General features: G+C 40.5%; 1 protein-coding gene across 3 annotated transcripts in view; it reads left to right on the forward strand.

Annotated features, from left to right (window-relative positions):
- The window catches only part of LOC132482932 (probable helicase senataxin), a 73,477-nt gene that overhangs the window by 40,893 nt on the left and 6,588 nt on the right, over positions 1-25,996 (forward strand). For 2 of the 3 annotated variants that reach the window (XM_060088193.1, XM_060088194.1), the window contains exons 12-25: positions 244-417; positions 2,736-2,968; positions 4,029-4,196; positions 4,876-5,026; positions 10,190-10,291; positions 10,482-10,597; positions 11,799-11,870; positions 13,557-13,706; positions 14,879-14,986; positions 18,235-18,422; positions 19,041-19,133; positions 20,817-20,981; positions 24,418-24,516; positions 25,120-25,207. In XM_060088193.1, coding sequence (XP_059944176.1) covers positions 244-417; positions 2,736-2,968; positions 4,029-4,196; positions 4,876-5,026; positions 10,190-10,291; positions 10,482-10,597; positions 11,799-11,870; positions 13,557-13,706; positions 14,879-14,986; positions 18,235-18,422; positions 19,041-19,133; positions 20,817-20,981; positions 24,418-24,516; positions 25,120-25,207 — 1,907 coding nt within the window. The remainder of the gene's footprint in view (positions 1-243; positions 418-2,735; positions 2,969-4,028; positions 4,197-4,875; positions 5,027-10,189; positions 10,292-10,481; positions 10,598-11,798; positions 11,871-13,556; positions 13,707-14,878; positions 14,987-18,234; positions 18,423-19,040; positions 19,134-20,816; positions 20,982-24,417; positions 24,517-25,119; positions 25,208-25,996) is intronic. The other variant, XM_060088195.1, reaches the window with a different exon arrangement.

Raw genomic sequence — 25,996 nt, forward strand, 5'->3', positions numbered from 1 at the left:
TAGCTACTTTTGAATATTATGACTTCATCTATTTTGGCTTTGTAGCAGGTTTTAAGAAGACTTTTATAATGCTGTGTGATCAATATTTGTCAATGCTGACTAGCTTAGACTATCATTTTGAAGTATGTACAAAGTCCGCTAGTGCTGTATACTTGCTTGAACTTGGTACAAGCGTTTAATATCCTTTAATCTCATGTAAAATAATTCTGTTAGAATAAATGCTGGCTTCTTCTTGTGTTATAGTTTATCTTGAGGAATGTGAACTAGCTAAACAGCTTCATCCAAAGGAAAGTGATTTGGTGTTTTTGGTCCCTGAAAGACTAAATGGAGAGAAGAAGGATATAGAGAGAAATCGCCTGCAAGTACCCCGTGAACATTACTGTGGCTATGTTCATACGTTCCGCCGCACTTCAGTCAGTAAGTACCTAATGAGACATGGAAGAGAAATCTGTCAGCAGCTCATCTTTTAATCTCCCTCTAAATTAGGCTTTACTAGCCATGTATTTGCTATACATTTACCAGCCCTCTATTTGCTGTACATTTACCAGATGTATATTTGCTCTATGTTTACCAGACTGTATTTGCTAGGTTGATTACTTACCATTCAGAGTCCTCTTTTAGTTTTTCTAGACTCAGCTGGAAAAGGCCCAGCATGTATTGCTTTAGACTTAGGATTTTAAAGCTTTCTTTTGTAATGTCTTCTCCTTCTAGTAAATTCCTTCATCTGTCAGTGTGTTTGTTATAAAACAGACAGTTTGCAAACCATCTGTTTGTTAAATCACATTCCAGCCTTGGTTTGGGGGCTAATTATTGATGAGCAGACCAAACACAGAACTAATTGTAAGGCAACTGGAGGGGTTTACTGTTTCATCACTCCCATCCATTGTGGTGTAGGGACTTCTCTCCCTAAGGTAGCATAACAAAAATAATGTTAGCTTGAATTTAAGGACTACTGACTGTGTGCCAGCCAGTGTGCCCTGTCCTTCCTGTACACATTTATCATCTTTTCCCAGAGCCCTGCAAAACAGAATGGTTTGTTCCCTGCTCATTGGGAAATCAGAGTTCAGGGATGTTAAGTAACATATCCAAAGACATCCTTAGTATTAAACACTCGGTCCAGAATTGAAACATAATTTTGTTTGACTACGAAGTCCACATGCTTGATATATGCCAAGCTGCCTTTTTGACATTGCTGCTCTCTTAGTCTCTGTTATGGGAAGAGAATATGTGATCATTATTCCTTCACCTTTTTGTATCATATCTTAAAAATAGCAACAAAGCTCTTAGAGTTTAACATTGTGCCGCATCATAACTGGTGTGCCATGTCCACTATTGTGTGATCGGAGCTCAGTTCTTTGTGCAAGATGCGTTGAGCACCAGGGATATCTAGCTTCATCTGTGCTTTCAACTCTTACAAGTGGTTACATTTGCCAAAGTTCTGTTTCTAAGATTTAGCAATGGTTTCTGTCTCCTTCCCGGAACTCCTCATGCATCCAACTACCTGACGTCTCCATTTGGAGATTATTAGACATTTCAAACCTACTCCAAAAGGAAGCACTTGATTTACTGCCTGACATCTGCTGTTGCTCCGGTTTTTCCCAACTCAGCATGTGGGACCTCCATCGCATTCTTCCAGTTGCTCAGCCGAAAACCTCAGAGTCATCCTTGAGTCCTGCTTTCCCTCGCACGCTCCATCTAATGCATCAGGAAGTCCTGTCGGATCTTCCTTGGCCATATATTCTACATCCAAGCACCACCTCTCCTGCTGCCTCCTGGCCCACGTGACCATTCACTTTTACCTAGATTTTAGCCTCTTAAGTTGTCTTCTTGTGCTTTTTCCATTGCAGTTTATTCTTCTTTCATGATAAGTGATTCTTTTAATGTGTGACTTAGCGCGTGTCACTTACCTGCACGGAGCTGTCCTGTGCTCTTGACCTGACTCAGAGTCATGTTCAGAGTGGTTAACTGCAGAGCCCTCTGAAGTGTAGCTGCATTTACTGTCTTGGTCTTCTAGCTTGCTTCTCCCTGCTTTTCCTTCTAGCCATTCTGGCCTTCTCCCTGTTGTGAAAATAATCCAGGCACCTCGCTGCCCCATTGTCTTTGCAGTTGCTGATTCTCTGCCTGTAACCCACTTTCCCCGGTTACGGGCATGGCTCACTCACTTAATGCCATGGCTCTGCTCAAATATCATATCAGGAAAACCTCCCCTGACTCTCCTGTCTACAACAACACTCCCTCACAACCCTCATCACTTCCTCATCCCCCTTCTCGGCTTTCTTCCTAGCACTTACCATCACCTGACATGTTTATTTGCTTTTCTGCCCCCTTCTTCTAAAAAATAAGCCTCCAGAGGACAAGAACGTTGCCTGGTTCTTAGGAGGCAGTCAGTAGATACTTACTGAGAAAATTATTTAAATGATGCATAAAAAACATGTTACAGGGCTTCCCTGGTGGCACAGTGGTTGAGAGTCCGCCTGCCGATGCAGGGGACATGGGTTCATGCCCCGGTCTGGGAAGACCCCATGTGCCACAGAGCGGCTAGGCCCGTGAGCCATGGCCACTGAGCCTGCGTGTCTGGAGCCTGTGCTCTGCAACGGGAGAGGCCACAACATTGAGAGAGGGCTGCATACCACAAAAAAAAAAGTTAACAAAACACCTTGTTCTGAATAACCTTTTTAACTGGACACTGATATTCACTGGTAACTGAAATTGCTTTTTCTCCTTCTTGATAATAGTGCGTAATGGGAAATCTGAGTGTTCCCTTTCCATCCAGACTCAACATAATTTACCAGTCAATTTAAATGAATTCGTGAAATGTCTTGTAATCAGCTCTCTGGTGACTACACAGAGGAAGTTGAAAGCCATGTCTTTGCTGAGTGGTCGGAACCAACTGGCCAGAGCCATTCTGAATCCAAACCCCATGGACTTCTGTACAAAAGATTTACTAACTACAGCATCTGAGAGAATTGTGAGTGACAGTCATTTGATAACAGGGGAAGTCAGAACATTTCATGTCAAGATGTTAAAGCATGTTATTTTTATCTGTCACACATTCCCTGTTGTCTACAACAAAGACATAGTCACCATGTGTGCCCAGTGACGTTTTTAGTGCTTAGTTTTCTTTAATATTACAAAGTAGTTCTTTGTGTTAAGTTAGTCAGCTTACCTCAGGAAAAAAGGTAGAGTCCAAAAAGGAATTGAAAATATGCTTGCAGAGCAGCATTAAAATGTGAGGTGAACATCGTACTTAACGGTTTGTTAGGTAATTAAATACAGGAGTAAGAGGAGGTTTAATGGAATGACTTTTGCATTTGAATGATCAGTGGAGCATTGACTGGTACTGTTGTCAGTGTGACGACGAAGTTGTGATTTTTGTGTGAACACATATTTCTCATTGTTGTAAGAGTTGTGTGTAAGTTCCAGGAAATTAACACAGAGACAGGCGGAGGGAAAGGAATGCTATTTGAACCCCTGTCTTGTGTTAGGACTTTCATATGCATTTTCTCAGTGAGTTCTCACCCTCTAAGGAATCCCAGATTTAATGATTGTCAAAGCCTGAAGCCCAGAGAGGTTAGGAGTTTAGAGACCTAGCTTTTGAGTGAAACTGAGTTGTAGACTCAGATCTGACCCCAAATCCATGTTGTTTTGACTGTATCACTTGTGTTAGGAAAGGAAGTCTTGGAATGTTTTTACTGTCTAAAGAGAGAATTGACTAAAATGGGAAGAACCACGGAATAAAAAGAAGAAAAGTACAAAACAGTTTATTGTGATCATCTTTATAAGAATCACAAATAAAAATATAGTTGTTGTGGTTGTAGGTGGACTGAGGCCTGTAGACTCATCAGTAGCTCTTTCCAGTAGTGAAAGTGGTTCTTAGATTAAGGGTCATTTTGGGGTTTTGCCTGATCATCACCAAAGCATCTGTCTGACAAAGGTCAGCAGCAGTTCAAACAGATGTCTTCCACTCTCTCGCTCTCTTGTGCCATCCCAGGAAGAACCACTCGTTCTCACTAGTGTCTTTTGTATAGATTGCCTACCTAAAAGATTTCAATGAAGACCAAAAGAAAGCGATAGAAACTGCATATGCCATGGTGAAACACTCCCCAGCAGTTGCCAAGATCTGTCTGATTCATGGACCACCCGGGACAGGAAAATCAAAAACCATTGTGGGCCTCCTGTACCACCTACTGACAGAGGTAGAGTGTGCACAAGGGCATCTGTGCCCTTAATTGAGTATGTTGTTTTACTTTAACTAACGTGTAAATAAGTACTAAAGTGCGTTTTTTCCCTTCACTTCTGTGTATCTTTTTGATACTGTGTGGAACTATATCAGATAAAGCGGTAGCAGAGGTAGAGAAGGTTATAAGAAATAAAAGGAACAGAAAATGTTATCTTGTGTGAAACTAAGGGCTAGAAGAGTGTTCTTCGGGCTTTATTATAGGTCACGGCTAATCCCAGGAGACAATCTTGAATGTATTCCTGGGTTACATTTTGGATTGAACATTGAATAAAATAAGTGGATAGTAAGGTAAGGCTCAGAGAAGTTAGATAAAATTTTATGCCAGATTAATTTTTATTTTTTGGGCACACCATGCGGCATGTGGGATCTTAGTTCCCCGACCGGGGATCGAACCTGGGCCCTTGGCAGTAAGAGCACTGCGTCCTAACCACTCGTTTGCCAGGGAATTCCCAGCCAGAGTAATTTTTTAACATCAGTGTAAGATGTAGGTGCTTTTATTTACTTTTAACTATTTATTAGGGGAACTTTCAAATATATGTGACAGTAGAGAAGAACTATAACACTGCATAATAGAGCTTATCAGTATTGTTTGTTTGTTTTTTGGTTTGTTTGTTTGGTGCAAATTGTCGAACCAGAGGAGGGGGCATTCAGATGAGAACTCCAATGCCAAAATCAAACAAAACCGTGTCCTTGTGTGTGCACCTTCCAATACAGCTGTTGATGAACTTACAAAAAAAATTATGCTTGAATTCAACGAGAAGTGTAAAGACAAGAAGAATCCTTTAGGTATGATACTTATGTGGGCTTTTCATTTGTTTTTGTTTTCAGTGTTTAGTGTGGGTAACTTTGAATGACAAAGAGCAAGCCAGTTCTGGTCATTTTTTCTACTTGAGGCTGTGGCCCATGTGTACTTACTGCTTTGTTTACTGAATATTTTGGAGCATTTATTCTGTGCCAGGCCCTGTGCTGTTTGAAACACCTTAGAGCAGCCCTTGATTCAGTTGTGTAGGGGTTACGGAAGACTTTTAGAGGAAATGATATCTAAGATGAAACTTGGAAGAGCAATGAGGAAGTGAAGTGGGGAGAGGACTCTGGTGGAACTTACTGTACATAAAAAGGACCAGAAGCCAGAGAACCGTGGATGGTTCAGTCTAGCTAGAATATAACGAGCTCCACCAAGGCAAGGGGTTTTAAAAATATGTTCATTGTAGTAACCCCCGTGCCTGGAACAGTGCCTGGCACTCAGTTGGGACTTAGTAGATGTTTAGTGACACAAAAGCTAGAGCAGTCATCACTTATGGTTACCGAGTGCTCACTATGTGTTAGCACTCAGAGTAATCCTCTGAACCATGCAATAAATAACCTATCTACATTTTATAGGCGGAGAAGCTGAGGAGTTGAGATGTAAAGTATACCACAGGGATAAGTCTTTACAGTTGACAGATTGAAGAGCATTGCCACCGAGGATTCGGGATGCTTGAGCGAATGTGTAAAGTCATTTCTGTGCACTTAACCTTAACACCTCCTCTCACACCAGCCATCCTGAGTGGCGTGGTTATGGCTCTGGGTTGGGCTGTTCTTCTAAGCACATGTATCTCGTCTTCCCTAAGCAAATTTTATTTTCCTTGAGGTTACCTGGCAGTGACCTAAATCAGTTAAGATTCAATTGGGCTGCAAATAATAGACACTCCAAATACAGTGGCTTAACTATGATAGAAGTTTATTTCCTTCTTACTCAGAAGCCCAGAGATGGGCAGCTGAGGGATGATACTGGCGTGATGACTCTGCTTCCGAGTCTTCAGAGACCTAGGGTCTTTCTACCTTGTTGCTGCACTACATGGGACCCCCCACTCCTTAGTGCACCTCATGGTCAGAAACGGCTGCTCCAGCACCAGTAGTCCCATCTAGCAAGTGCAAGGAAAAAGGGACAGATATACTAGCTGTGCTTTAAGGAAAGTTGTGAGACGCTGCCAGTAGCACCTCTGCTTATTTCCTTTTGGCCAGAACTTAGTCCCGTGGCCACACCAGCTGCAGGAGCAGCCAGGATGTGTCGTCTGTCTTCGCAGGGATCACGCACATTTCCCCTTTTATTGCACATGTATTAGCTACATGTAGAGGTCATTTGCTTTTAAAACTGAAAATGCATTGTCAACGGAAACTTTTCTACTCACCATTATGTTTGTGAGAACTATGACTTTATGTATCGCTGTATATGGATACGGTCATTCATGTTAACTGCTATAGGGTGTTTCATCTGTGAGTGCACAGTTCATTCGTTATCCATTGATAGAAATGTAAGTTCTTTCCCTTTTTTTTTTTGTTATTTCAAACTTTATTCCTGTACTTGTGCCTGTTTCTCCAGTGCAGGATGAAAACGTTTACTGCAGTGACTGAGTTGTATTGTGTTGTACTGTACAGCAGCTGAAGGGAGTACACTGGAGTACTGTGTTCTTACTCACGTCTCCTGAGTATTCATACAGGCTGCTAGGGCAGTGCTTTCACACTGTGGCTTGTGACCAGTTAGTGGATTGTGAAATCAGTTTAGGGAGATCAGACCCAGCATACTTAGACAAGATAAGATAGAACAGAAGAGAACAGAAAAGATTAGAGTGTAGGTAGTGAGGGGTAAAGTATTGTTTTGTGAAACCTGTTTTATTGGTGAGGTATGAGTGTACTGGCTTTCAATGTGAAGTGTACCTCATACTATAGATCACGGTCAAAAGAGTTTATAAAAACACTGGTCTAGTGTATATATACCTAGAAATGAAAATGCTGGGTTGAAGGATTTGTGAAGATTCTAGATAGTGCCCGGTTCTGCTCCAAAGTGGTTGTATCAAATTATACAACCGAGAACAGTTCCCACGTGGTTTTCACTTTCCTTTCCCTGAGGGAGGGTAATAAGCCCCTTTTCAGGTGTGGGCTGACAACACGAGAAGGCTGGGATGAAGGTGGCACAAGTGTAGTGTCTAGGTTGGATTTTTAATATTTTTGTTAGAGAGAAAATGACATCTCTTGTCAGTAAAGACAGCTTTTTTCTTCTTATTCAGTACTTTCATTTTTGCTTCTTTTCACTATGTCCAGTGGTCCTGGGTGTCCTTTACGGAAATACCTTGGACATCTCACCATTATGTGTGATGTTTGTTCCTGGGGTTTGGTATATACGCTTTTATCAGGTTAAAAAAGTCCCCGTCTAATTAGAGTTTTTTAATGAATGGGTGTTGAATTTTACTGCATGCAGTTTTTTTTTTTCATTCATATACCCCTCCCCCTCACCGTATGGCAGTGCAAGCACAGAGTCCTAACCAGGGAATTCTGCTTTTCTTTCTTTCTTTCATTCTTTCTTTTCTTTCCTTTCTTTTCCTTTCCTTTTTTTTTTTTTTTTTTTTGTGCGGTACGCTGGCCTCTCACTGTTGTGGCCTCTCCCGTTGCGGAGCACAGGGTCCGGAAGCACAGGCTCAGTGGCCATGGCTCCCGGGCCTAGCCGCTCCGCGGCATGTGGGATCTTCCCGGACTGGGGCACGAACCTGTGTCCCCTGCATCGGCAGGCGGACTCTCAACCACTGCGCAAACAGGGAAGCCCCTTTTCTTTTCTTTCTTTTCTTCTTTCTTTCCATACCCCGAGGCTTAAGGGATCTGAGTTCCCCTACCAGGGTTTGAAACCAGGCCCATGGCAGTGAAAGTGCCGAGTCCTAACCACTGGACTGCCAGGGAATTCCCTACAATGCTTTTCTAATGTGAAAATATCTTTGATTCCTAGAATAAGGTCTGCTTGGTTGTGTACTATTATTTTTTACCACATTGCTGGATTGCTATTGATTTTTTTAAATGAGGGCAGCCTATAATTTTTCTTTGTCATATCTTTGGTTTTAGTATTGACGTTATACAGACTTTAAAAATGAAGTTATACAGGGCTTCCCTGGTGCCGTAGTGGTTGAGAGTCTGCCTGCCGATGCAGAGGACATGGGTTCGTGCCCCGGTCCTGGAGGATCCCACGTGCCACGGAGAGGCTGGGCCCATGAGCCATGGCCACTGAGCCTGTGCGTCTGGAGCCTGTGCTCCGCAATGGGAGAGGCCAGAGCAGTGAGAGGCCCGCATACCACACACACACACAAAAAAAGAAGTTATACAGACATTTATTTGGGATGTTTCATATATGACAGAGAATTACCTGTTACTTGAAGGTTAATTTGTTTTTAATGTTGTTTTTTGGGGGGACTTCTTGTTTGTTTGTTTTTTGTCTGTTTTTTGACAGATGGGTAAGTTTCTGTCTGCTGAATGTCTTTAATTGTTGGTTTATTCAAGTTTTCTACATTTGAGTGAGTTTTGCTAATTCATATTATTCAAGAAAAATTTCCACTTCACCTTAGGTTTTCAAATATATTGGCATAACATTGGTCACTGTATTCTCATTTTTAAAATCTCAACCGTATTTTGGTTGGGTCACCTTTGTCATTCTCTGTATTATGTGTTTAGGCTCTAAGTCTACATGTGGCATGGGCCTATAGTTGGAAAGTCCAAGAAGAGAGTTTTTTTTCCCAGCTAAGCCCAGGCCAAGATAGATTCATGTCTTTTTCATCCCTCCACCTCTTCCATGCCCTCTTACTTTCTAGTGGACATTAAAATCCAAGACCCCATTATAAAATTTCTATATGTTGATTGGAATGGTAGTTTTGCTGATGTAGATATTTGTCAAACTCTGTAGAACTAAGGATTTTTAAATCTCTTCATTTGATTGTATGTAAATGAAAAAACAAACACCTAAGCGTCTAGAGAGTGACCAGCCCTCACCCTTTTCCCTCCAGGGAAGCCACAGCATCTCAGGGGCTTTCACCTCTGGTTTTCACCTTTCTCTTTGTTTTTGGCCCCTAGGAATTTCTCTTACATCCTTCTGAGCTCACCCTGCAATTTAAAGGATGTCTGTTTTAATTTCTGGAGCATTTTTAGATGCTTATAGTGGGTATAAATCTCATCCACCTTTCTGGTAGAAACACAAGTTAGCAATTTTGACACCTTCAAGTAAATGTTGGTCCAAGAAGATGGCTTCAAATTTTAGAAGAATGAGCTGAACTAGGAACAAAAATATGTGTAAACAGCTGTATAATGAGTTCATTTATTCATTCAGTGTATGTTTATTGTACTTACGTGCCAGCTGCGGTTCTAGGCAGTGACCAAAACAAAACCTGGTTCTTATGGGACTTGGATTCAGTGGAAGGAGATAGCAAACAAGTATGTGATGTGTCAGATTGGGATAAGTGCTAATAAACGCTGCATGATTGCTATAGTTTAGTAGTTCAGTGAAGCAGTGGGAGACTTTTCGATTAAATAATATCTGAAATGTGCTAACCTAAAATTAAAATGTGGTTAATAAACCAGTTAAATGATGCTGACAGTTTTTGGAATTACCATATTCCAGAATTTCCAGCATCTTGTGTCCCTTAGATCCTGGAGTGGCATTGTGATGTGGAACAGAGTTTCAAAACCGTGGTTCTCAGTATTCTGCAGAAAAGCATTTGATGGTCCTGTAAGATTCTGTTTGGGGAATTCAGACATGCATTAATAGAGAAAAGTCTTCATCTTCGAAATATCCTATGGTCAAGAAATTTGTTTTATTTTCACTCGCCATTTCCCAAATACATTTTACCATGGAGTGATGTATAGAACATAGTTTGAGAAGCATTAGTGTAATAGAATCTCAACTCTGCAGTGTACTGCTTGTGCCACCTCAGTAGCTTTTACTAGGTGGAAATAAATCCTTGCCTTATAGGATTCTTATGAAGCAAATCTAAAAGAATGTGTGTGGAACCTCTAGCGCAGTTCCAGGTATTTGGTTGATTAATAGTTCATGTTAGCTCTTTTCTCTGATTGTTAATATATTTGCTTAGAAATAATTATTATGTACAGAAATTGACAGCATTCTTATTAACCTCTAAGTGTGACTTGTATCAACAGGAAACTGTGGAGATATAAATTTAGTACGTCTAGGTCCAGAAAAGTCTATTAATACTGAGGTCCTAAAATTCAGTTTGGACAGCCAAGTTAACCACAGAATGAGTAAGTACTGAATAAAGGTATATATTAATTGATTTCTGTTTCTTTTTGTATGGTAGAAAATGGCATGGGCATTAAAGGTAATTTGGAGATCCTAGAAGTAGTCTAGTTTTGAAAGCTAGTTTTTCTTCTCATTGTGTATGCATATGTGTGTATTTGTTAGAATTAACAGCTTTTTATCTTTTTTTTAAAGAAAAAGACTTACCTTCTCATATTCATGAGATGCACAGAAGAAAGGAATTTCTAGGTCATCAACTAGATGAACTTTCTCGCCAGCGTGCTTTATGCCGAGGTGGAAGGGAACTACAGGTATCTAAACATGTCTTGATCAGTGTTTTTTAATAGCTCATAGAAAAACTAGTTGGTGAGTATTTGATGCCATTCTTTCATTGTGGAATAGCATAATTTGTGTATAAAAATGTACAGAGAAATGGTATGCCTTATATTAGGGGTTAAACTTTTTTTTAAAAGAACAAGATAGTAAATATTTTAGACTTTGCAGGCCATGTGCAGTCTGTTTTAGCCACTGAACGCCACTGTTAATAGCATGAAAGCAGAGTAGATAACACGTAAGTGATGCCCCAAGTTGGCCTGCTTAAGCAGAAAGAGCGTACCTGCAGTACTCTGAACAGAACTGAATCATACACACTATTAAGAATTTATTGGACTTCCCTGGTGGTCCAGTGGTTAAGAATCTGCACTTACACTGAAGGGAGCTCAGGTTCGATCCCTGCTCAGGGAACCCTAGTTCCTCATGAGCATCCCTCATGCTGCACAGTGTGGCCACCAAAAAAGAAAAGAATTTATCAAATTAAGACCTACTGATTGAAGCATGGGGTGCTGGTTGTTGGGTTGCTGGATAATGAGCTGATGTTTAAAAACAGACCACAAGAGAAAGCGAAATAGAGAAGTTTATTTTCACAGGTCTTGAAGAAGGTATAAGGCATGTCTCATGGGGCATGACAGGCAGGTCAAGGGAGAGTGCAGACAGAGAGAGGCAGGCCCTGGCGCACATGTCATTATCAGAGTCCATGGGTGGAGTACTTTGGGTTTCCCAGGCTAGGGCTGGATTGGCCAATTTTAACCAAAAGAGCAGGGTTTTGGTAAGTAGCTTGGAGGGTCTCTTATCTAAAGGGCATATAAGGGGAAGGCACTGGATGGCAGAGGAGACTGTTGATCACAAGAGCTGATGTTGGCTGGTGGGCCGGTGACTCCACGGGCTGCCATCTAGGGCGTGCATGTGTGTGAAGGGGCCTAGTGTTAGTTTGGGGTCTCTGCAGGCTGCTTGGCCAAACAAAATGGATGCCAGGGCATCAGTACCATGGAGTAGCTTAGCTAAACTCTGACCCCCAGCAATACAGAAAGACTGATATAGAGAAAACACACTGGGTGAATCAGTTTTTCATTGGTAAAGTACTGGCTCACCCTTTTGAAATGTGAGACAGTCCATTGGAAAGCATTTTAAAATGCTTAATTTAATTTTAATGATGGCATTCTGATTTTTTTCCAGAGGCAAGAATTAGATGAAAAAATGGCCAAAGTTTCACAAGAAAGGCAGGAGCTTTCTTCTAAAATTAAAGAGGTAAGTAGTTCACCTGTAGCACTTTACTGGTATTACTTTTTCTTTTTTTAATTATGAAATAGTTCAGACAACCTGTGGTCTTTTCTCAATTACATTTAAAAATTGGGGGGAATTCCCTGGCTGTCCAGTGGTTAGGACTCTGCTTCCATTGCAGGGGGTGTAGGTGTGATTCCTGGTCAGGGAACTAGATCCCATGTGCTGCAACTAAGAGCCTGCATGCTACAACTAAAAGATCCCTCATGCTGCAACTAAAAGATCCCACACGCTGCAGGGAAGATCCCACATGCCACAACTAAGACCCAGCGTAGCCAAATAAATAAATAAATAAATAAATAAATAACTATTTGAAGATACAGGAAAAAAATTACACGTCTGAATTCAGGTAGAGTGACAGTGGCTGGGATGTGGCCCAAGAAATATAAGCACCTTTTTTCTCAGTTTTTGGCTGAAAGCATATACTCCTTTTACTTGTGTTTGATCACAAAAAATCCTTCTATAACATGTATAACTTTTCCCAGTTTTCTTTGGATATAAAAATATCAACTAACATTTATATTGGTCAAAGCTAGGATGAGCCAGGTGTGTACCCCATCACCAGAATGCAGCCCTTAATGAAATGAATTGGCGGTCAGGGAAAGAGAGGGTAATACTCAACCGGTAATGGTATTTGTATTTTTGAGCTGAGGTTTTCCTCTTGAATGTATTATTGACCTTCTCTGTGTGGCTAAATAAATATAATTGAACTTAATGTGTATTTCCACTAGCAGTTTGTTATGTGGAAAGCTTTTTATTAAAACTTTAAGCTGAGCCCAAAATTAATCTTCCCACATTTAAGGATGAAGTCCATGTTTACCAGTACTATGGTTTTTGCCGCTGATCACATTGTTCTGTGGGCCATTAAAACAATTGTACTTGGCAGTTTTACTCATTAGATGGCTGAGAGGAGAGGTATGTGACAGTTAACATGTGAGCACCAGAAGGCCACAGTTGCCGCCCTCTCTTCACATACATGCCTTGGCAACCATGGTTGAATCTATCACATGTTCAGGGATGATTCACGACAGCTTTTTCAGGAGGGGAGATAGGCTACCTGAATCTATGATGAGAGTACCAGTTTATTAATTTGAACACTGAATGATATGCGTTGTGAGGTGTCATTCATACTGTTAGTCTCCATCACAGCTTATTCCATTATAGTCTGGACCAAGGTTGTTGGATTCCACTGTGGAACTAGAATGCTTGTCAGTTTCACAGGCGTTTTTGTTGGTACTATCCCTTATAAAAGAACAATATTACATACTTAAAAACTAACAGCAAAGTGTATGTTCAGGCTTAGTTCTGATCCTGGTTTTACTCAGATAATTGCTTCACAACTCAGTAGAATTACTTAATCTTTGCTTATTCTGATAGCTTCCCTCATACGTCAGGCTGTAAGAATTGTAATCCACTTCGACCAAATTAAACCTGAATAAATTTTTCTTAATGTGCTTATTATTAACTCATGTTCTGAGATTAGACTCCACTGCAAAGTGTTCTTTCTGGTGGCTTCTGATTATCTTGAATGTTTCTGCTGTTTTCTAGGTTTGAGGTTCCTACCTAACATTTACTAGACATTATTTTGCCACATAATAAGTGTAGTTAAGAATTTATATACAACTGAATGTTGATGAAGTTTTATTCTCTTAGGTTCAAGGATGCCCACAAAAGACACAGAACATCATCATCTTAGAGTCCCACATCATCTGCTGCACACTGAGCACGAGTGGTGGTTTGCTGCTCGAGGCTGCTTTCCGTGGGCAAGGGGCTGTCCCCTTTAGTTGTGTCATTGTTGATGAGGTCAGTAAGCAGTCGGCCATACAGCTTTGCTAGGAGTAAGGCGTAAGTCTTAGATGAAGAGTGGCTGCCGAGATGTTGACAGAGTGGTCTTTGCATCTGATTTTGACCTGCCATTACATGTGTATTCTCTTATGTTGAAATATGCTGCTAATGACCCACCACAATGAAAATTGCTTTTTCAGTATCGGGACTGTAGTCTTAGAGATTCCTGATTGTTCTTCATAAAATCCCTCCCAAGGATTATTCTAGCTCCTGCTTTGGATATCTCTGGTTACCTTTATTTTTTTTGTGGTACGTGGACCTCTCACTGTTGTGGCCTCTCCCGTTGTGGTGCACAGGCTCCGGACGCACAGGCTCAGCGGCCATGGCACATGGGCCCAGCCACTCCGTGGCATGTGGGATCTTCCTGGACCGGGGCATGAACCCGTGTCCCCTGCATGGGCAGGCAGACTCTCAACCACTGCGCCACCAGGGAAGCCCTCTGGTGACCTTTTGAAGCATTTTTAATATAACTCTGGGCAGCTCTGAGCCACTGTATTTTCAGCTAACATCTTTATTTCTACTTCATTCATTGAGCAAACATTTATTGGGTACCTACTGTTTGCCAGAATGTAGAGCCAGAAGACAAAAGAGATGGAAAATGAGGTACAGAGAACCCATCCAGGAGATCCAAGATCCAGTATTCATCAAAACGAAGGAATAGAAAAGATGGAAGTGATGAAATAATTGAAGGAAATGCCATTGACTTGAAAAGAAGCTTGACTCTTGCGTCTGAAGCGGCCTACTGAGGAGCAAGGAAGAGAGTGAGAGGGGGTGGGACACACAGACACACAGTCCCCCCAGGCATGTGCCCAGCAGGGACAAAGAAGACAAACCGGGGGCATGACATGGCCCTTCTAGCTTATGGGCTGCTTCCCAGGTGGTAGTGGCACCTGAGTGGTGGCTGACTTCAAAACGTGTGTGGGCTTTTTTCCCCCACTTCGGTGTTTAGAATGTTTTTGTTGTTTTGTTTTCTAACCAAAGAAAGTTCTTATTTTTGATCTTTGGTGCAGAAGGAGAAAGTGTATGTTTCTGAATGGTTAGGACTCTTATGAATTGGATAGACTGTATATGGATAAATAAATAATAGATATAATTCTGATTATGTCTCCATTCTGTACTCTCTTACCAAGGCTGGACAGTCTTGTGAAGTTGAAACTCTTACTCCCCTCATACATCGTTGCAACAAGCTCATCCTTGTAGGAGATCCTAAGCAGCTCCCTCCCACAGTCATTTCCATGGTACGTTTTTTTCACATTCGTGTTGCTTTAAAGTGGAAGGGGCTTGTTTGGGTTTTTTTGTTTTGGGCGGTGCGGCGGTCTTTCTTGGATCATCATCTCTTATTTGCAAGGATAAATAGGGAATGGCTGAGAAAAGAGAACCACTGTTGAGAGCCTTCATAGTGAAAGTCTCCCGAAATGTTCCTTTGTTCATAATGTGCTTATGTGTGTGTGACAGGAGCAGTGTGAGTGTCACAGACCAGAAGTTTAGGAGGAGGATGTCCCATGTGCAGTGGGCTGTTCCTTTGAGAAAGGCAGTGTGCAGCTGTTCTAAGGGCTGTGTCTGATTTATTTTAGTAACATAAACACCAAAACAATAATAAAAGAAAACCTTTAAAAGCAGGGAATAGAATCCAACCTCCTGATTTATCTTTCAATATGTGAAAATTTGAGGAAAACAGTATAAAGAGAAATTATTCTTACAGTAACGTTTTCAATTTTAGAACTCTGTATCCTATAGCACAGGAAAATGCCGGTGTCCCTCATATCCTCTGAAAGGGAAGGTGGGAAAGGAAAGAGGTTGTGGGCTGTGCTTGTGGGAAGATGAGCACCAAAGTTGTGGTTCCGTTCACTTCGTTTCTTAAATCTCACTAAAGGTGGCTCCTAGAAATGCACAGCAGAATCAGGATTCAGATGTTTTGGGTAATCTTCATAGGTCTAGATGACGGTTTTGAAGTTTAATGAAATTTCAGCATTTTACTGATACATAGATTATTTGTACAAATATAGAGTAGTGGCTGCATAAACTGTCCCAGAGAACAGACCATTTTCACAGCATTTCTGTTACGTTATGGAAACAAAGCAGGTTTTTTTGGTTAGTATTGTTTTTGACTTTGGAATCATCAAAAGGATAGTGCAGTTCTTTGACGTCTGAACACTCGTGCGTGACTGTTCAAGGGAGTAGCCTAGGAGCGCCCGTGTCCCTGAGTGAAAACCTTGTCCATAGGACAGAGCTGCTGTGGGGGGTTCTGCTTGTGGAGACCTAGGAGGAGCCAGCTCTGCCCTGCATTCTTTGACTAGTTGCAGTATTTCAGAAACCTACTGATTTAACTTCCTGAAGGGCCTTAGCATGTGGTTAGTGAAAAGGGTTGTCGATAGGCCTCAACTTGACTGTCTCCTTTGGTGATTGATTAAAAACAGCAGAAATGAGAAAAATCCATTTAGGCTTTTCTTATTGTTGCAAAAATAATAGAGGCTTATTGAGAAGATTCAGAAAATAATTACAAAGTTAATTTTCTCAGCATGCTTTTCTAACCCTAGGGATAAGTACTATGAACAGTTTAGTGAGTATTTGAACAGTTTGTGGGCATGTGTGTGTTGACTTTTTTCAGTCTGTGTTCATTGAGTGCCAGGCTAATTCAGGCACTGTTTTTAAGTTTTGGCGTCATGACAGTGATGAAAATAGACGAAAATCCCTGCCCTTGGGCTTCCCTGGTGGCACAGTGGTTGAGAGTCCACCTGCCGATGCAGGGGACACGGGTTCGTGTCCCAGTCCGGGAAGATCCCACAAGCCACGGAGCGGCTGAGCCATGACTGATGAGCCTGTGCGTCCGGAGCCTGTGCTCTGCAGCGGGAGAGGCCACAACAGTGAGAGGCCCGCATACCACAAAGAAAAAAAAAATCCTTGCCCTCATGAAGCTGACATTCCTAGTGGGTAACAGACAGTAAATAAGTTACTAGATTCAGAATGTCAGATGGCTATAGGGAACGTATAAATTTGTGTATATGTATGTAGGGTTTTTTTAAATTTATGGCTGTGTTGGATCTTTGTTTCTGTGTTAGGGATTTCTCTAGTTGTGGCAATTGGGGGCCACTCCTCATCGCAGTGCGCGGGCCTCTCACTGTCGCGGCCTCTCTTGTTGCGGAGCACAGGCTCCAGACGCACAGGCTCAGTAATTGTGGCTCACGGGGCCAGCTGCTCCATGGCATGTGGGATCTTCCAAGACCAGGGCTCGAGCCCTTGGGTCCTGCATTGGCAGGAGGACTCTCAACCACTGCGCCACCAAGGAAGCCCTGTATGTAGGTTTTGACCTTGTTTAAAGGTGGAAGAATCAGTCTGTACCAAATTACCCTTTTTTCCAGTCAGTAAATAGATCAGGGATATATGTTCATGTCAAAACATAAAAATCTCCATCATTTTGTAGGATGGACTCAGTTTTTTTTTCTGGAAGTAGATGTGTTACCTCATATAAACCATTTTCTTTTTCCCCAGAGTGAAATAAATGAGGTTTTTTAGCTAACTTGAATAGATAAACTTTGGGGGGTATAGATGAAATTGCCAAATGTCTACTAAAAATATTCTCTTTAATTATACAAACTTATTTAATATCACATATGTAAATAATCACATATATAACTAATATAAATAAGAAGTAACACCTGTTTTCTCCACTCTGATAGTTTGTGAAACAAGTTTATTAAAACTGTGCACATACATCTTCAACGCTCATATTGTCAACGTCACTCATAAAGATTGCATCATCCTAGTGGGTTTTCCAGAGCACATTTTTTGCTTCTAGATTATTTAAGACGTAATACTTTTTGAATCTTGATGTGAAGCTACCATTGAAAAGTATATCCCAAGGCACGACCGTGATAACATTAAGACAGTTTTCTTCGTTTGTCAATTAAGTCACTGTGTTTCAGATCACAGGTTTGTAACCCTTTCTTGGATTTATGAAATCAACTTAGTTGCCTGTGTCCTCTACTAGAATGTAAGCTCTGTGACATTTGATCTTCACTGTAGACTGTCAGCACCCCAAATTTTAGCTGCTCGGTATATGATGGATGGATAAAGAAATTGGTCTTTCAGAGGCTTATTTACAATGGCATTCATTATTTCTAGTTGTGAGAGCATAGCCCAGAAATAATTGTTAAAATCTGTGTTACAGTTCTTTGCTGCTTTTATCATCGGTTCTTTCAGGTGACCTCTGTTAGCACCAAAATAGCGACAGCTGTGGTCATTCACAAGATCACATCTCGTTCATAAGCAGTATGTGGGTTTTCTAAATAAGGGGAAAATACCTTAACTTTTGTAGTCAAGCTACATGGCTTTTCTAGGGCTGGAGTCGGAAACATCTTCTCTCTCTGAATCTTTGGTTGTTGGTAATACCTTGTACATTTTAGAGCTCAGTGATTGTTTTTTTTTTAATAGTGGGAAAAGTACACATGAATTCTTGCAGATTATTGCTTTGTTTTCCTCCTTTCAGAAGGCCCAGGAGTATGGCTATGACCAGTCGATGATGGCCCGCTTCTACAACCTTCTGGAAGAGAACGTGGAGCACAATGTGATTGGCAGGCTGCCTGTCTTACAGCTCACCATTCAGTACAGGATGCACCCAGACATATGTCTCTTCCCTTCTAATTACATTTATAACAGGAACTTGAAAACAAATAGGTGAGCTCTGTTCATTTCATGTTCACCTGTTTTATTTGTAGGTTTGGCTGCTTAGGAAGAATAGCTCTTTTGTTGTGCTTTTAGGTCTTGTTATTAAAAACACAAAGGTTTAATAATTTTAATTACAAAAGTCCTATTGATTGTAGCAAATGCAGATAAATGAAAAGAAAGGGATAAACCCAACCCCTATTGATACTACCCAGAAGTAATCGCTGGTAACATTTTGTTATATCTACTTCCAGTCCTTGTACTATGCACATCTTTTTTTACTTTTTCTCCTTTTTTGGGGGGGTGGGAAAGCACACCATGCTCTACATAGTATACTGTAGCATGCTTTTTTCACTTACTGTATTATGAGTAATTTTCCAATCATGATTGTTATATTTTAATTTACATGGGTCATTCTCCCTAGTACTAGAATAGAAATGAAATTAACTTGCTACCTTTCACTAAAATATGTTATTTAAAAGTATTTAATTTTATTTAAAAAGAAGGTCCTCTTGTCCTCTTAACTTTCCCTTGCTCTCTTCCACAGAAAGAACAAATAGTAATAATAATTCTAAAACATTTTCTCTTGTAATTTGACTTGCATTCTAAATGGTGGCTGCTCTTTTGTAGAATGACAGAGACCATTCGGTGTTCATCTGACTGGCCATTTCAACCCTACCTCGTGTTTGATGTTGAAGATGGTTCAGAAAAGCGGGATAATGAGTAAGTTCTCCTTTTTCTTCAGTCCGCACTGATGGTCCCAGAATTTTTGTATTGTTTCTGTTCATATTTAAATTCAAAATACTTTCCATATAAATCTCTCTGCCTAGTGCCAGTGCACAATCATTTTCTTTTAGCTGGGTTGATAACTTCACCTTTTCAATCATAAATTACTGATGTCTTTATATATTTCAGTCTTGAATTTTTTTCTTAACTGGGTAATGGGGGTTATGTTACCTAACATGCGGTCAGCACTTCAGTAGATCCATGCTGAGATCCCAGCTGTGAGTAAAACAGACGTGGCCCCAGTGTAAGGCTGCTGTGGTCTAACAGGCGAGACAGACATTAACCAGGCCATCACCGTGGTGATTAATGGTTCCAGTTGGGTTAAGTATTGTGACGGATAAGTACAGATACAGTTGAATCAAGGTGTGAGGCAGAGGGTGGACAATACTTTCAGCATGTTGGATTGTGAATCAGGTGGTTTGTGAATGACAGCACAAAAGGAGCAGTGGTTGCTAATTAGGAAGCACCTCAGAGGAGCCGGGGCTTCTTGTGTGAGAATAAAGGAGGAGGAGCCCGGAGGCTGTATTTGTTAGCACAGATAGAAATGCCACCCCTGCATCATGACGTATGAAGAAATAGAAATTCCACCTCTGTGTCAAGAGAGAGCTGCAGAGCAAGTGGTGTCCTCCATGAGAATAAGATATTAGTTAATAGTGGTGGAAGGAGGGGCCCTTCAGTGAAGAAGTTAGAAATACGGAGCAGTTGGCTGGGGGGTTGCTATTCCAGAGGGATTGTGGAGGTTGTAGTGGGGTCTGTTGGAATGGAGCAGAGGATTGAGAGTTTACCGCATAAGTATTATGGAGATGGATGGTCACGGGAAGAGTGTTGGCCTGAGAGGTGACCAAATAAAGCTTTCAGGTATGGAAAAGAAAGCTAGCTGACTGGCTTGTCTGTATAGTAAGTCTTGAAATTAGAATAGTGAATATTTAAGGCTTTAAAGTGAGACAGATAAGGTAGCCTCGGGAATAAAGTTGTGCGTGCAGGGCATCCCCCAGTGTGCACACATGTTGCATTTGGTATGGTGATGAGGGATCGCATTGTAGTTCAGGAGATGAGTTGGGAGTGCAGGATGAGGCCAGCAAGGACAGAGGACGTGATCCTGCTGTAGGGCCCCGTGTTTGTTCATCTCTGGGAGCCGGGTCACATTTAGTCTGTGTGGCTGCCATCCTCTCGGTCATGTGGTGCATGATCTGCATGGCCTGTGGTGGGGAATGCAGGAAGGTAGTACATCTGAAGCACTTTTCTCAGTGTTGGGAAGATAGTCAATCCTTACGTTAGCTATTCATTAGTCATATCTTCATTATTATTATGAATACTTTCGTTCTCACTGTGGCTATCCCTGTTTTAATAAGTGAAGAAACTGGTGCCTTAACATCACGTAACTCGAACCACTTTTCTCTCCTACAACTTTGTGTTTCACTGGGCAGTTATTTTTATATTTATTCATATGTACAATATTAATGGTCATTATAACAGCCTCTTTGAATCACTGCTGACTGAATAAAGATGAAACCTACCTATGTACTCTTTACTGTAGTGGAAAACAAAGTGGAACTTAACTTAGCAATTGGACTGCTATTAGTTTTGATGTGTTGTATTTTTTGTTTTCATCTTATTTAGCTCATATGTAAATGTTCAAGAAATAAAACTGGTAATGGAAATAATTAAACTTATGAAAGACAGAAGAAGGGATGTTACTTTCCGAAACGTTGGCATAATAACCCATTACAAGGCTCAGAAGATGATGATTCAGAAGGATTTGGACAAAGAGTTTGATAGAAAAGGGTGAGGCATCTCTATTTTTACAGATATTTTGAGTTTTTCTGTTGAATTAAAAAGAAGAAAGAGGGGATAGAAGGAAAGAAGAAAATGAAACTTAACTCTAGGGAGTGGTCTTAGACCCTGGTAGTATAGAACAAGGAGACTAGGACCCTGGCTCCATAGACTTGTGCTGGGAGGGAGTGTGGTTACACGTGTAGCCCCTGCAGATGGAGTACCTCCTGTCAGTTCAAATGTCATCACCGTTACACTTGACAATGGAAGTGACTGAGAAATTCTTCAGGCCTTTACCTTTAGTTGGATGACTTGTTATCTGAATTCTAACTCTACTGAGAATCATGTATTCACATTTTCACTTACAATAAATTATTTAACCCTTTTAGTGCCTTCATGTATAGGGTCATGTTTTTGTCTCCTTTATACCTCAACAGTAAAATAAAAAATTAAATATTGGAAATCCATTAACTCAAATGTTTCTGCACCTAGAAACCCACAAAGTACCAAAATTGACTCTAGGAAAAAACAGAAACTTTGGATAGACCTATTAAATGAAAAAGAGTGAGTTAGTAATCACTTTCCAACAGAGAAAAACAGAGGATCAGGCTTCACAGGTGAATTCTGTCCAACATTAAGAATTAACACCAGTCCTTTGCAAATGCTTCCAAAAAATAGAAGGGAAGACTTTCTAACTCATTTTATGGGGCCATTATTACCCTGATAGCAAAGCCATGGAGACATCACCAGAAAAGAAAACTATGGACCAATATCCTTTATGGATATGGATGCAGAAATTCTCAACAAAATAATGGCAACTGAACTCAACAGCATATTAAAAGGATTATTTACCACAGTCAAGTGGAATTTATCTCAGGAATGCAAGGTTGGTTCAACATATGAAAATCAGTCAGTGTGATATACCATATTAAAGGGGGAAACCCCACATGACGGTGATCATCTGAATAAATGTGGAAAAGACATGTGACTGAATGCAGCAACCTTTCATGATAAAGATACTCAACAAACTAGGAAGAGAAGGGAACTTCCTCAACCTAATAAAGAGCATCTATGAAAAACCCACAGCTAACACATCATACTTGATGCTAAGATTGAAAGCTTTCCCCCTATGATGAGGAAGGATGCCTCTCTCTACTCTCTCTACTTGCACTACTTGTGTGCAGCACTGTATTAGAAGTTCTATGCAGAGCAATTAAGCAAGAAAAGGAAATAAATGGCATCCATATTGGAAAAGAAGAAGTAAAAGTGTCTCTTCACAAATGGCATAATCTGGGACTTGCCTGGTGGTCCAGTGGTTAAGACACCATGCTTCCACCGCAGGGGGCATGGGTTTGGTCCCTGGTCAGGGAACTAAGATCCTGCATGCCGTGTGGCCACAAAAAAATCCAAAAACCAAAAAAAACCCCAAAACTAACAACAACAACAAAAAAAAAACAAATGGCATACTCTTACATCTAGAAAAACCTAAAAAAATCTTTGCAAACTACTGGTCCTTATAAACAAGTTCAGCAGAGTTGTAAGGTACAAGATCAGTATACAAAAATCAGTTGTATTTCTGTACACTCTAGAGAAGTCTGAAAAGGAAAATTTCTTAAAATTCCATTTACAGTAGCATCATAAAGAACAAAGTACTTCGGAGTAAATGTAACCAAAGAAGTGTGAGCTCATACACAGAAGGACAAAACGTTGTTGAAAGAATTTAAAGTACTAGATAAATGTAAAGACATTTCATGTCCATGGATCGGAAGACTTAATATTGTTAAGATGGCACCATTCCCCAGGTTGATCTACAGATTCATTGTTATCTCTGTCAAAATTCCAGCTACCTTTTTTTTTACAGAAATGGACAAGCTTATTCTAAAATTCACATGGAAGTGCAAGAGACCCTAAATAGCTTGACAGAGAACAATGTTGGAGGGCTCACACTTCCCTCTTTCAAAATTTACTACAAAGCTATCAACACTGGTACTGTCATAAGGGTAGACATATATAGACCAATAGAATAGAACTGAGATTCCAGAAATCAATCCATACATTCATGGCCAGTTGATTTTCAACAAGGGTGCCAAGCCTACTCATTGGGGAAATAATAGTTTTTCAACATACGGTGCTGGAATAACTGGATATCCACCTGCAAAAGAATGAATTTAGACCCCTGTCTCACACTGTATAGAGTAATTAACTCAAAATGAATGAGTGCTCTGAGTCTAAGAGACAAAACTATAAAACTTACAAGGAAACAAAGGTAAATTTATATGACCTCAGATTAGGCAACAGATTCTTAGATATGATACCCAGGCACCAGTAACCAAAGGAGAAGTAAATTGGCCTTCATAAAAATTAAAAACTTATGTGTTTCAAAGGACACACTATCAAAAGAGTGAAAAGACAACACACAGAGTGGGAGAAAATACTTGCAAAATATTTATCTGACAAGTCATATCCAGAATATATAAAGAACTCATACAACTTAATAAAATGATAATCTAACTTTTTAAGCGGGCAAAGGATGTGAATAGCATTTCTCAAAAGAAGATAAACAAAAATCCAACAGGCACATGAAAAGCTGTTCCACATCATTTGTCATTAGGGAAATGCAGATCAAAACCACAATGAGGAGATATCATTTCACACCCACCAAGATGACTAGCATTACAAAAAAAAAAAAAAAACAATAACAAGTTTTTGAAAGGATGTGGAGAAATTAGAATACTTACACATTGCTGATGAGAAACTGCAGAAAACAGTTTGGCAGTTCCTCCTAAAGTTGAACATAGAATTACCACGTGACCCAGCAATTCCACTCCTAGGTACATACCTGAAAGAATTGAGAAAGGGTTCACACAAAATCTAGTACATGAATGTTCATAGCAGCATTATTCATGATAGTCAAAAAGTGGAAACAACCCAAATGTTCCAAAATGGTACATAGGTAAGAAGTAAATTGTGTATCTGTACAAGCGAATAGTCAGTCGTGGAAGGAATGAAGTACTGTTACCAGTCTACGACACGGATGAACCTTGAAAACATTATGCTAGGTGAAGGAAGCCCAACACAAAAGGTCCCATATTTTATGATTCCATTTATATGAAATTTCCCATGTAGAAAAGTCCATAGAGACAGACAGTAGATTAGTGGTTGCCAGGGCCTGGGGAGGGGGAGATAGAGACTGATGGCTGATAGGCACAGGGCTTCTCTCCTGGATGATGGACATGCTATGAAATTAGATAGCGGTGATGACTGCACACTGTAGTGAATGGACTCAACACCACCAAATAGTGTGCTTTAAAATGGTGAATTCTGTGTTATGTGAATTCTACTCCAGTTTAAAAAGATAGCACTAAAAAAGTAAGAAATACTACTGTGTAAATATGTATATTTAATAATTATCTTTTTTCAGCAAATATGTTTCTCTCTTCGTAAATAGGCCAGCAGAAGTAGATACCGTGGATGCCTTCCAGGGTCGTGAGAAAGACTGTATTATTGTTACATGTGTCAGAGCAAATGCCATGCAAGGCTCAATTGGGTGGGTAACTGTCATCATTGATTCTTTGCTTGTTTATGATCCAGAGTTAGATCTTTTTAATCACTGTTAGAGAATACCATCATTTGCTCTATTTTCTTATATAAAAAATTGAGTAATATCATGAAGGTTTCTTTTTTAAGTTGTGAAGGTGATCCACTGTTAGGTCTGCTTCTCTTGGTACCTTGTTTATTAACCCATGTCACAGTGTGAATCTGTTGTTTCACCTGATAAGAGTGAAACAGATTATCGAATCCAGTATATTTTGCAGGGGCATGCTCCTCTCCATGGTATGTGTCATAATTGATCTCCTATCATATTTTTAGGATCTTTGAAGGCTTAAAAATCATACCATTAAACTTTCCAATATCTCATCCAAGTCAAAATAGGAAATTGACAGACAGATGCATCACTTTGAAGGAAAGCACTGGGCCTCTTGTTTGTTTGCTGTCCTTAATGGGAATTGCTTCTGTGCCGGGTCCTGCACCACGAGCTTAAAGCAGGAGCCCAAGAAAAGCTGTCTGAAATGCCTGTGTCTCACCTACGCTGACATGCCGAGTCTTTCTGAAGAAGGAAGTAACTCTTTTTTTTCCTTCTATTGCTTAGGTTTCTGGCAAGTTTGCAGAGATTGAATGTCACCATCACACGAGCCAAGTATAGCCTCTTCATCCTGGGACATTTGAGGACCCTGATGGTAGGTACATTCTCAAGGACCGGGGAACTCCAGAGTTTGCTCATGATGACTGATACCGGGTTGAGGTTTTATTTTTATTTTTCATCAAAGTGGAAATGATTTCGAAGCTACAAACAATAATGAGCCTCTTCCCACTGGTTGTTTTGTCCTCCAGCAGCTTCTTCCTGGGAGCTTTTATAATGCCTAAACTGCTCACCCTTTCTTAGCCCAAGACCCAGGTATCCGTAGTGTACTCTCAAGATGAGCTTTAAAAAAATTGTATCTACATCGTAGAATTGTTAAGAAGACATGTAAACCCATATATGTAAAGTGCTAGAAGATTGGTTAGCACTTAGTAAACACTCAGTAAATGTGGCTATTAGCCTAGCTTAATGCCAGAGAGGGGGAATTTGCAGGAAAGTGCTTGGATCTTCATTTCTGTCTTGGCACTTAGAGCAGCACTGCTTGCTGTTTCCCTTGAGGGGTGAGTGGCATCAGAGCTCATCCATCCGTACAGATACTCCTGTAGAAGGAGGGGCAAGTTTACATCTGTAGTCGACAGATAGTAATAGTACAGCTTAATTTGGTGAACCACAGCTAGATAAAACATGTATTTGCTGCCTGCCTCATTAGGTGTAATAACTCAGTTTCTCTAATTTCTGTATTTAACAGAGTCATTGTTTTATCTCAGGAGAGGTGCCAACTCAGTAGGATTTTCCTCCGTTTTGGTTAGTTCCACCAGAGGGCGCCCAAATACAGTCTTTCTCATTCAGCTCTTATCTAGATTTGTGGTCTTCAACCTTTGTTGTT

This window comes from Mesoplodon densirostris (assembly GCF_025265405.1).
Source record: "Mesoplodon densirostris isolate mMesDen1 chromosome Y unlocalized genomic scaffold, mMesDen1 primary haplotype SUPER_Y_unloc_1, whole genome shotgun sequence".
In the NCBI taxonomy this organism is placed as follows: Eukaryota; Metazoa; Chordata; class Mammalia; order Artiodactyla; family Ziphiidae; genus Mesoplodon; species Mesoplodon densirostris.